We start from the raw sequence: 13,057 nt of genomic DNA on the forward strand, positions 1-13,057 counted from the left end.
GAGAAAGTTATGACCTGGATTAAGGTGAGACAATGAAATGTTGTATCCATGAAGAGCTAAGGATGCCAGGAATGTGCTGAAATCAAAATTTTTGCCACCTTGTAGTTCTGTAGTCAAATACAGCTGGGGGGCTTATTACCCCAGGGGGGCCTTTTCCCCCACTCTACCCTATATGCTTTTTCCAAATCTAACAACACTCATTTTCTATTCCTCCTTTGTTCCTTTTCATTCAGTTTAATCAGAGCACCACTGGTTCCTCAGATTGAAATAGAAAAAGATAATTATATAGGCCTACTATAAGTATAATTGTTGTTTTCTATTTCCTTTTCATTGGATATCACATCCTCCACAAGTAGCCTATGCTCATTGTCTGTGTGCGTGTGCGTGTGCGTGTGTGTGTGTGTGTGTGTGTGTGTGTGTGTGTGTGTGTGTGTGTGCTGTGTGTGTGTGTGTGTGTGTGTGTGTGTGTGTGTGTGTGTGTGTGTGTGTGTGTGTGTGTGTGTGTGTGTGCGCGCGCGTGTGCGTGTGTGCGTGTGTGTGTGTGTGTGTGTGTGTGTGTGTGTGTGTGTGTGTGCTAAAGGGGCGGAGCTTGCACGTCAAACGCCAACCCCCTGGTCCTATCAGCATGCAGACAGACAGACATTCCGGTCTCTCATCCAATCAGCGTGCAGAACGCAAGCAGGGCGACATGCTTCAGTGTGTTTGTTCAGTCATGCACACTAGTCTCTCGACTCTCTCTCTCTCTCTCTCTCTCACACACACACACACACACACACACACACACACACACACACACACACACACACACACACAGAGAGAGAGAGAGAGAGAGAGAGAGAGAGAGAGAGAGAGAGAGAGAGACAGACACGCTACAGCTCTAGACTGGAGCTGATCGCTAAGCAGGTAGGTTCAATATAATAATGTTTTATACGTCTGTCTGTCTGTCTGTCTGTCTGTCTGTCTGTCTGTCTGTCTGCCTGCCTGCCTGTCTGCCTGGCAGTGCCTGCCTGCCTGTCTGTCTGTCTTGTCTTTCTCTCTCTGTGCCTCGATATGTCTAAAACTTTTTTGTAACCGTTTCAACGTCCCGGACCGTTGGGGTCTCCCCTTAAACTCTGACAGTGTAGCCCACACATGGAACCAACCAACTGGAATCTAAGGGTTCATTTGGTTCCATGTGTACACTGTCAGAGTTACAGCCAGAAAGTAATTTAAGGGTCCATTTAGAACCCCGTAAAGGAACTGTCCGACCGACAATCCACCTTTAAAGACGCATTGGTTGCATTGGTTTGCATTATTGGCCACTATAATAACTTCTACTAAGTGTATCCACCTTGTATTATTGTCGAGAGTTCATGTTTACTCTGTTTAAAATGCATTTAATCTGAAAACTGTAGACAGATACGTTTATAGACTTGTTATAGCGTCTCCATATATCTGCTCTAATGTTGTGAGCATGTGAGCAGGGACTCTGACTGGTGGTATATGGCAGCCAGCAGCACACGTGTTTACATTGTAACAAAGTGATTGTTGTTGTCAACAGTGTGACTGTAAATAGAGGTTGAACTCACATCTATAGGTTGATTGTTTAGGAGCTATGCCCTCTTTTTAGTTGTCTCTCTATTTACCTTGTTCATTGTTGACTAAAAAAAAAAATCGACCTCATGTAATGACCCCCTTAGAAGAGGTCATGTTTACTGTGCTCTGATGAAATGCCTTTAAACTGAAAACTGTAGTCAAAGTGTCTATAGACTGAATTAGGTGTGTTTGGATACATTGTGGCTATATATAGCCTATAATATATATAGCCTTATTCTGAGCAGTGATTTGTCGTATTGACATTGTAACAAGGCTCTTCTTATCAACTATGTATGTATAGCCTACAATGGTTCTTCAACAGGGGGTCCGGGACCCCTAGGGGGTCCTCAGAGTTACTACAGGGGGTCCTCCAAATCTTTGTGTGATAGAACCTTTTTTCTCTTTTTTTATGTTAACCACTTGAACCCTAGTGTCCTTATTCCTAATCCTTATTCTGAGAACTTTAACCAAAAATAGCAGATCTACGCGCTGCGAGGCGTTGACAAAGAGCTTTGGTGTAGAGGGGAAAAGAGCAGACTAAGTACAGAGTGAAAGGTCAACTTTATTAAGTATTGACAGTTCAAGAGGTTAAATATCTGAAAACACAAATTGACATGAATCCAAAAAACACTCATGATTGTGCTGTCAAACGATGAAACTATATGGAATCTCTGAAAAGGTTGTGGGGGGTCCCTGCTTCATCTCTCTCTCAACGAAGGGATCCTTGGCCTGAAAACGCTGAAGACCCCTGAAAGGTTGAATCATCTCACTTATAAAACACATCCCAGTAGTCCCACTGTTGACCTACTGCTGGACTGTAACTGTAGGCTCAAGAATCCACCGCTCCTGCCTCCAGAGTGAAATGTCTGGGGCTGGAAGTCCGGTGCAACGCACAGGTCCTGGACCTGGTGAGTCGTAGGAGGGGCCTGGACAGGAGTCAATCCACAGAGCCTATAGTCCTTCCAAGCACCAGATTGCCTCTCCCAGTCTCTGCGGAGTAGTTCCGGAGCGGTGGAGTGGCCCTGTCTTTCCCTAATGGGACTGATCGTGGGTAGCTACTGGGATGTAAGTCGGGACTTGATCAACCGCGGTTGGGTCACCCGAGTGAGGGGTATGACGTTGCGAGACCCGAAACCCCGATGAGCTTGGGCTACACTGAGGATACGTCCCAGGTGCATTCATGCAATGTTTTTGCGTTATAGGCTGTTTATAAACACATCCCAGTTGTTCACACTGTAGGGCTGTCAAGAATATGACATTTTACATGACGATTAATTGCGATTAATGACTTAATTGTGTTTTTGTCATTGACAATTACATTTTTGTTTGGCTTGTAGGCTTTGAAGTTTCACATGGCAGATATGACACATAACTTGTATACAACGAAATGACTGACTTATTTGACAACTTTATACTTAAAAAAGAACATTGATCGTGGAAATAGCAGATCTACAAGCTTGTAACGCAACGCGTTGTAAGCTTTTAGATCGGCTATTTCCACTATTTTTTGAAAATGTTTGAAAACATCTGAACATTTCTCAACATGTAAACGATTATGACAAAATAATTGTGATTATGTCAAATAATTGCGATTTGACGATTATGTAATAATGTGACAGGCCTACACACTGGCCTGGGAACCCCTCACTCAGGCTGAACATATGAAAACGTCCTTTATTGGGAAGCACATACGTAAGGGAAACACAATTGACAGGTGACAAATCATTACCCCGCACCAACCGCAACGCACCTGTAAATTGTGTTCGTCCTTCCTTTGTGCTCCCCATAGGACGTTTTTTTTTTCACACTTCCATTCCAGCAGTCATTTCCGTCCCCGTCGCTGAAAGAGAAGGTTGTCTGTGTGAAGCTTGTGGAAAAGTGGAGATGTTTTCACCAGAAAGTTTTCCACCAGAACTTTCAAAATGGATATGAAACTAGAGTACAATATCTGACTGCCAAGTCACAGTAATGAATTATTGGTTGGGTTATGCAGGCAGCGCTACAAGGTTAAAGGAGTTCACCCCCAAAATGACTTTTTTCTATTGATTACTCACCCCATGGAGACTTGAGTTCAATACTATTTGTTTTTGTCGCATTCCTAAGCCAATAATTTGATTATAATAAATATACCCCCATTGATTCCAATGATGGAGACCCAAATGCGTTTGGTTCTCCATCCAGAATCAATGGGCCTACAAAGAGTCTCTTCAAATGATTGGCTTCGGAATGCGACAAAAACTAAAATATTTTATTGAACTCAAGTCAAGTCTCCATGAAAGAAATTCATTTTGGGGATGAACTAGGTATTCCTTTAAATGCCGTCCCGATTGGTCATATGTGGCTGTGTTTCTGTAACATCACAGCCGTTCTAGGGGTACTTTTTTACCGTGTTTACTGTAAGTAACTCTGGATGAAGAGCGTCTGATAAAAAAATATGACTACATTGTAAACAAACACACACACACACACACACCCTGAGCCAGCAGAAAGTGTACTGTACACAACGTTATGTGATTGTTTTCACTCGGCGGATGACTCAGCACTACTGCATTGTTTGTTTACATTCTGGTGAGGGGGAGGGGGGGGGGGGGTACAGTCATCATTATCTAATAGAGGCAGAGAGCCAATTACATTCCATGCTTTATGTCTACTCTTCACTCTGCACGTGCGTGCGTGTGGGTGTGCGTGTGTGTGTGTGTGTGTGTGTGTGTGTGTGTGTGTGTGGGAGTGTGATGTAATTCACACACAAACACACCCATATGTCAGTGCTAGCCCGGCAGGGTGGGAAGTAAGTGTGAGTGTGTGTGTGTGTGTGTGTGTGTGTGTGTGTGTGTGTGTGTGTGTGTGTGTGTGTGTGTGTGTGTGTGTGTGTGTGTGTGTGTGTGTGTGTGACTTGGCACAGAGTCAATGTTGGGAGAGGACCCAGGGTACTGAACAATCCACCCCTCTGTTCCTCTCTCTCTGTCTGTCTGTCTGTCTGTCTCTCTCTCTCTCTCTCTCTCTCTCTCTCTCTCTCACTGTCTCTCTCTCTTTCTCTGACTGTCTGTCTCTCTCTCTCTGTCCCTCTGTCAGCTCTCTCTCTCTTAATTAATGCTTAATAGTTTGAATATTTTGTCCATAATACTGGTTTATGCTTCTTGTTAAATACAGTTCAGTGGAACGGAATGGTAGCCTACATTTGGTCTGAAGCCTTTTTGGGCTTTTCTGCCTTAGTTGGTAGTTGTTAGACAGGAAACAGGGAGAGAGACAGGGAATGACAATGCATCTAGGTTGTTGGGATCGGAACTCGAACCTGTGACACACTGTCAGGCATCAGAGCCTATGTGGTATATGCCTGGACCGCTAGGCAAGCTGGGCGCCCCGGAAGCCTTTAAATGTAATGTTATAAATGACTTAGATGTTTACTTCTGCATTCATTCATAGGAACATGTTAGTAATAAATGTTTATGATAAATGACAGTTATGACCAGGCCTGGAATTTCATCATTTTAGGGGCAAGGCCACTGTGCCTTTGGGCTTGTCCATTTTTTAAGGGCACAAGGTCAAATGCTAGGGCAGGAAGGCCATCAAATAAAACAAGATTTTAGTCCATTGAAATAATGAATTGAAATTAAGGGTTACATTTAATATCTGCTGTAAAATAAATAAATTGGTATTTACAATCTTATGCTCAGCCCTGCACATTATCAAAGATACTGGATTGGTTTAAAATGGGGACTCAACAAGACACTGGTGTCTACATATTGACAAGACAGAGACAGAGGAGAAAGAAATCAGCTGGGCAGGGGCATTAAGGCCACTGTGGCCTCAATACATGACATTTTTGGAGGGGCACAAGGCCAAACTGAGGGGCAACAACGGCCATGGCCTTCATGGCCTCCATGAAATTCCTGCCATGGTTATGACACTAGAATCATTCACTCATAGGAACATGTTAGGAATAGGTTATTGTGACAAATGACAGTAGAATCCAACTGGTGCTTCATGACCTGGGGAAGTGAATGCTTGGCCGTGGTGTGGCGTAGTGAAGTGAATGCTAGGTGCAGCAGGAACAATCCTAACCTGATCACACAAGATAATGAATGATCAGTGATGATCTTTAAAGGACAACCTTGGTTATTTACAACAAGGGTTCATATTTTAGAGTGTAATTAGAGAAAAGAAAAAGTCAGTTTTAAAATGTTTTCATTTGCTTCGTTCTACTGTTTTATCGCGTTTACCGTGATAAATTTGTGGGCCATGCGTATGCATGGGGGCATGCTAAATATGTCTTTTCAGACAAAATAAGCCAGCAGTTTCTTTATTGCTATTTACAGTAACACTTCTAGCTCCCATAAGTCACATCCAACCATGAAAGGTTGCGTTGTATCTTGGGAATGGGCTTATTCTGTGTAAAATGACATATTTAGCCACTTGTACGCATGCCCCCAACCACTGAAATAAAAATCTCTAAAAAAATAGAAACATGTAAATGAAATCATTTTAACACTCATATTTTATATTCTTTAATTACTCTAAATATGAACCCTTGTTGTAAAAAAACGAAAGTTGTCCTTTAATAGGAATATAAAACTGTGTTTCATTGTGATCAGGATCACCCATAACATTACTCTGATGTTTTATTGTGATCAGGATGTTAATATTCCTCTGATGCAGGTTAATATGAATGAATATAATGAATATAAAACATTGATCAGGATGTTAACATTAGGTTGCAGGTTGACTTCTAATTGTGAACGCCAAGCAGCTGGTGCGTTGCCCAAGGGCACTTCAAAGGGTGTGACAGATGGCTGCTTCCATCTGAGCAATCTTTAATCCTGTAAGCCAATAAGATCACTCTGTCTGCTGTAAGCCAATAGGATCGCTCTGTGTGCTGAAAGGCCAATGGGGCTGTTAAGTATGACATCATTTTGTAGGCAGAGGAGAATTTCTGCCCCCAGTTTCTGTGAATCTTTTTATTATTTTTACTATTTACACATTTTTCTTCTCTTTGTTGTTGAAAGGAAAGTGTTAGAATTATACTTTAATCGTTATTTTTGTCTCGGATCTGTTGAAATAGCGAGGGACAGAAAATGCTCTGGGGGCAGAGTTCTCCTCTGCCTACAAAATGATGTCACGGCTTAAAAGCCCCATAGGATCACTCTATGTGTGCCGTAAGCCAATAGAATCACTCGGTGTGCCGCAAGCCTATAGAATCACTCTGTGTGTCGTAAGCCAATAGAATCACTCTGTGCGCTGAACACCAGAGCTGGCTGCAATATATCATGGACTATGTTTCGCTATTTCACATCTTCTACATAAACTGTTCAACAATAGCTGTGTGTGTGTGTGTGTGTGTGTGTGTGTGTGTGTGTGTGTGTGTGTGTGTGTGTGTGTGTGTGTGTGTGTGTGTGTGTGTGTGTGTGTGTGTGTGTGTGCGTGAGCACGCGTGCGTGCTTGTGTGTGATGTCAGCATAAGACAATTGTTTATCAGACAGTTGCAGAATGGACATATCCTGTCCCCTCTCTCTCTCTCTCTCTCTCTCGCTCTCTCTCTCTCTCTCTCTCTCTGTCATTTCCCCCCCTCTCTCTCTCCTCCCCTCAGTAGAACCAGTAGAAACCTTAGAAACATACTCTACTTTATTTATGAATTAGTTGACCATCATTTACTAAAAGCATATCAGCATGACTTATATGGCCATACCTAACAGTAGATGCCAAAAAAAAGTGATTGTGTTTGTGTATTATAACAAAACAATTACAGCCCTTAAAGGGATATTCCACTTTCAAAAAACTTTTTGTCATTGTATGGTCTAATCAGGCTTGTATGAACACCCTGAACAGTTTTTAATTTTCTTCATTCAGTATTTAGATATTTGATGTAAATGTTACTAGGCCCTCCAGGCCAAGGGCCTCTCCCCATACACACTCATTGTAACTTCAAACTCCATTTTAACCATGATAGATTCATTAAAAACACCCATTATTTTTTCTGCTGACTCATACTACCCTCCTAATACGTGAGCAGGCCATGTTTTTTCCATAACGTTTTTCATGTATTTTTTATATATTTTTATTGCATTTAATTGTTTCCATTTTCCCAAAGAATTATTAAAAATACATGAAAAACGTTATGGAAAAAACACGGCCTGCTCACGTATTAGGAGGGTAGTATGAGTCACCAGAAAAAATAATGGGTGTTTTTAATGAATCTATCATGGTTAAAATGGAGTTTGAAGTTACAATGAGTGTGTGTGGGGAGAGGCCCTGGGGCCTGAACCTGCCGGAGGGCCTGATAACATTTACATCAAATATCTAAATACTGAATGAAGAAAATTTAAAACTGTTCATACAAGCCTGATTAGACCATACAATGACATAAAGTTTTTTTGAAAGTGGAATATCCCTTTAAGTACAGCCTGAGCCAATCAACTACTTGTTAAAGTTGATTCAACAACTCCCTCCCTCCCCCACCTCCCCGTTCGTCCTCTCCACACAGCGGAGCGCTGGCCTCAGCCAATCACAAGCCGCACGAGTGCCGCGCTGCGACCTTGTAGATCTGCTATTTTTTTAAATAAATTGTGCAAGACTTTGACCATTTTCTCCCGTTTCTATAAATATCTTCTAAATCAGTGGTTCTCAAACTTTTTCATGTCAAGGACCCCCAAAATTACATGCCATGGACGTCCATCTCAAAATAAATGTTGTTCCAGGGACCCCCAGAAGCAGAGATTGAAGTTACACAGCTTTGCTTTGGAAAATATATATTCAAAAGATTTAAAAAAAAAAAAAAGATGATTTAAAACAGAAATAGCAGATCTACAAGCTCACAGCACTACAAATCTCCTCCAACAGATACAGAGATGATCATCCTCTAAACATCGTGGCGTTTTGGAGGGAAACGTAAACAACATGGCCGCCGCTTGTGTCGGCAGCGGCAGGGTGGGCTGGGTGGAGTTCACAGAGGAGCCTTCAGGGGGCGACACTGAGAGCCAAACAGGTACCAGTGTATGAGTGTAACATCTCAATGGCAAATAAAATCTCGGACCGAATACAATAGTGTGTTGCCTATAGCAGCCAGACTAATATGATGATGATGATGATGATAATAATAATAAAGTGTTTGTATTGTCAGATGTAGGAAGCAGCATGGACCCCCACCCTGCTCCCTCACCCAGCAGCACCCACTGGGTGCTGTTTGAGGAGAACACTCCCCACACACAAGGTATGTCGCACATGCACGCACGCACGCACGCACGCACGCACGCACGCACGCACGCACGCACACACACACACACACACACACACACACACACAAAAAAACCTACCTGACCTGAGGGAGACTTGTTCTCAGAAGAACACTGCTTCTTGTTTTTCTTTGATTTCTTTTCCCACTTTTATTGTTTTTCCTGCTTTTTTTGTTTTCCTACTTTTTCCTGGTTTGGCCACTTTTTCGTTGCGTGCAGCTATATTATTATTATTATTAACATGAAATAGGTTTAACTTAACAGAAAGAGAGAGAGAAAGCTTGCAAAGCAGAGGATTTGAAATGTGCCTGATTTGCAGTGATAATTATTATAATGAACTGCCTTGTTGTTCATTGTCAACCGGGCAAGCAATTACTAGACTCTGGCTTGTAGATCTGCTATTTTCTCTAGTATTTTAAATCTCTTTTTTTTTCATACTAGGTTTTTCCGAGACTCCTAGCCTCAGGAATACAGTAGGTCATATCAGGACAAGTTGGAGCTCCTGTTCATTCCTGATTTTACGGTTCAGTCGCCTTTTTACCACGCTCTCTGCCTCTCAAAACCTTTTGACCACGCTCCCTGCCTCTCAAAACCATTTTACCACGCTCCCTGCTTCTCAAAGCATGGCAGCAGAATGCACAAACCTTTTTAACCACACTCCCTGCTTCTTAAAACGTTTTTTTTTTTTTTTTTTTTTCTTCTTTTTTTTCCACACTCCTTGACAGTGTTCATTTCGTCTTCTAAAACGGCTATTGCCATTTCTTGATTGTGATTGGCTGGTATCCGTTTAGTAGACGTGATAAAACAGACTATATCTATCTACTAGATCACAGGTGTGTCATTTGTTTCTACAGTGATCCATTCAAGGCACAGATTGCAGCGGTAACTACTACTAGATCCTGTAGGTCAGGGGTGCCCACACTTTTTTGACGTGAGATCTACTTTTAAAATGACTTGCTCAACATGATCTACCCATCCAAAATGTTTAGCTGAGGGCCTGAGGGGGGCTTTGGAATAGCAGCACTGGCATTACATTTTAGTCAAACACACTTACTGTAAGGGGGAAATAAATGGGAAATACTGGGGGAAATGTCTTCATCCCATTCGGTATGGAAGTGGTAGGTTTTGGGGTTCTTTGTAATGCTACTGACTCTTGGACAAAGTATTGCATTGGAGGTTTGCCTACTTTAGAAGCCATGAAGGGAGCTGACAGGCCCTTCTTGATGTCATATTGACATATTCTTTTTATATTTTAATTATATATTTTAAGAGGCATGTCATGTGGTCTACCTGCACACCCTTCTACCTTTTGGGCACCCCTGCTGTAGGTTCACACTCTAACATTCTAGGGATCAGAGGCTTCCTCCGACCCAACCCTACAACCCCTCCCTCCCTCTCACTCAGATCAGCAAACTCGGGGAAGCTGGCAGAACCTTCCGGGACAATGCTCCACACGTCCCAGACTCCCCTCTTCAGACTCCACCGTAGCCTGTAGCACTTTGCGTAGACTCGACGACCTTGCAGGCTTATACAATTTTAAGGCTAAAATTTAATTTAAATAGCATGTTAAATAGCCTGTTATGTAGACCAGTGGTTCTCAACCTGTGGGCCCAAATTATTTGTGGGGGATTAGCTTAATGTGAAACATTGTTTTCTCACTCAACAGTAAACAAAGCAACATAGAGTATAAGTGTTTAGAGGGTATATCTGCACATTTCTAAAGTGACAATTTAAGGACTTTTAAGACCCTTTTAATACCTCTAAAATAAAAAAAATAAACATTCTCCATATTGTCAAATATTAGAGGCAGAAATTGTGAACATGTAGATCTGCTATTTTCACAATAGTACCGTGTAACAAAAGTCTTACAACTCTTAGTGCTCGTCAGGGTGGGGGGTCCCCAGTTCAACTATGATTATTTTGGGGGTCACGGCCTGAAAAGGTTGAAAACCACTCATGAAGACAGTATTCTACTGTTAGACTGATTTTAGCTTCTTGTTTTACCTTTGATCCTAGATGACTATTTCTATACATTTGATGTATTATCTTGTGTTTCCCTTGCTTACTGTAAAACACTCTGGATTAAGAGTGTCTACTAAATGCCTAGATTGTAAATTGTAATCCAGCATATTATCTGCAGCTGAAGAGGGAAGGCAAGGGAGCGCTTGTTTTCCCTACATGCCCTGGTCGTGCTGGGCTTCTAAGTGGGGGGCGCTCTCCATTCCGACATGTCGCCACTCCGACAGTGACTTCTTATTGTCGGAGTGGCAACATGTTCATTAGAGGTTAAGGTTAGGGTTAGGGTAAGAGATAGGGTTAGTGTCTGTTGGGAAGGAGACATGTCGGAATGGAGAGATGCACCCCTTCTAAGCACCACCCGTGTGGGACGGCTGAGGGGCTTTGGGCGGGGCCTGTAAGGAAAACAAGCGCTCCCTATCCTTCTCAAACGATCTGTGCTGAATTCCCGGCTGCTAGGTTAAGTAGCTAGGCTAGCAGTTAACAGGGAAGTTACGTTTTGTTTTGTTTCTGTTATTGTTTGGGAAAAGCCTGGCTAGACTGGCTGAATAAACAAGCACTCGTCTCTTCCTGGTAGCTGGGTACTTCCTGGTACTTCCTTGTAGATGTTGTTCATGAAGAACTGTTTTCATTAGAGATGGCTCTGAATTTTTATTTTTAGAATGTAGGTAGTTCTTTACATGTCAGGGAGGGTCTAAGAGATCCAGTAGAACTAAAAGACAAGTCATGTTATGCTTGTTGAAATCAGGACTTTTTTATACTTGATTTTATTACCTTAGTAAGCGTTGTCATAATAAATACTTTATTGATTGGTTATAATCTCATAAACAGGAAGTAGACACAGCATTTGATTGGTTATTCTCTCATCAACAGGAAGCAGACACAGCATTTGATTGGTTATTGTCTCATCAACAGGAAGCAGACACAGCATTTGATTGGTTATTGTCTCATCAACAGGAAGCAGACACAGCATTTGCTCCACGGCCAGTTTCTGGAGTGTGGCGCCCCCTTCGGACGGCAGCTGGAACTGCACCCAATCGGAACACAGCTCAGTCAGCCAATCGGAGCACAGCTCAGTGAGCATGGGGGCGTCGACCGGTGACCTGCCCTCCCTCAACGCGGAGGAGCTGACCAATGAGGACGCAGCACTCCCGCAGACACCCAGTAAGTTAAAAATTCACCAGCGCATTTAAAAATCGTGTAGACACAAATAGAACACCGAAGTCTGGAGTAAAGTACGCATCTTACCTGGGTCGTGTTTTCTCCCCCCATTCTGAATTCCCATAGACGTGTTTAATATTGCGTCAAATAATACATAGTTTAATCTCTTTTTGCTTCTGTAGGCCTACATTTTTGCAAACTAAAGACATTAATTCAAGAAATGTAAACAAATATCTAGCCTAACAAAGGTAACCAATAGCCTCTGGCTTTGACTTTCAGCTGCATTATTGCACATGTAGCCTAATGCATGCAATAATAATATATATTAGCCCTGCTGGCATTCAGGATGGAAAATGAAATTGTCCTTTTGGTTTTGGAGTGAAGTTGAAGTCAGTTTCATGAGGGGCTACTGGGATTTTTGCTCAATCTGCAACTAGACATAATAATATTCCAATTTACCTCGATAAATGCTGTCTCCCGCGATATGTACTGAATATCTTGCATGATGATGAAGGTACATTTTAGATATATCTTACTCTATAGTAACTATTACTATCAGAACATAGACCCAATTTGTTACTCATCACTTACCCTACCTTTTGTTATTATTTGAATTAAATGAAATCCCTTACTCTACCTTTACAAGAGAACGGTAGAGTCTGGTCTGTGGATTTATTTTTATTTATTTAGTTTCTCGCGGAAACCACGCAAACAGCTCCGCGTTTTCCAACGGCAGGGGGGTCCATCAGACTGAAGCTAAATATTCCGTGACTAGTTGAAAAGTCAGGGGAAAAAAATTATGTACATAAGTATTTTCTCTGGCAGTGAATGAGTTAACGGGTTAAATCCTCAGTTAATTAACAGGACAGCCGGGAACGCTGTGAGAATGTTGAAACATGTTTGATAATTATCTGATCTCTTCTTTCTGAGTGGAACGATCAAAGAGAAACACAGTCTGCAAGCAGACAGACATGTAGTGAATGACAGATAGACTGGTCTAGAAGGTGTGAGCTTGTAGATCTGCTATTTTCCCAGTATACAGATGCTGGGGGTTTGAAGGGGTTAATGACCCCTACGGG

At 42.1% G+C, this 13,057-nt stretch overlaps 1 protein-coding gene across 1 annotated transcript in view; it reads left to right on the forward strand.

Annotated features, from left to right (window-relative positions):
• The first annotated feature begins 831 nt into the window (after positions 1-831).
• ston2 (stonin 2) overlaps positions 832-13,057 on the forward strand; it is a 34,115-nt gene continuing 21,889 nt past the window's right edge. The window contains exons 1-4 of the mRNA XM_080751131.1: positions 832-903; positions 8,410-8,554; positions 8,690-8,779; positions 11,775-11,981. Of these exons, the coding sequence (XP_080607257.1) occupies positions 8,467-8,554; positions 8,690-8,779; positions 11,775-11,981 (385 nt within the window). The 5' untranslated portion in view covers positions 832-903; positions 8,410-8,466. The remainder of the gene's footprint in view (positions 904-8,409; positions 8,555-8,689; positions 8,780-11,774; positions 11,982-13,057) is intronic.

Source organism: Nannobrachium achirus (assembly GCF_963921795.1).
Source record: "Nannobrachium achirus genome assembly, chromosome: 20".
Taxonomy (NCBI): domain Eukaryota; kingdom Metazoa; phylum Chordata; class Actinopteri; order Myctophiformes; family Myctophidae; genus Nannobrachium; species Nannobrachium achirus.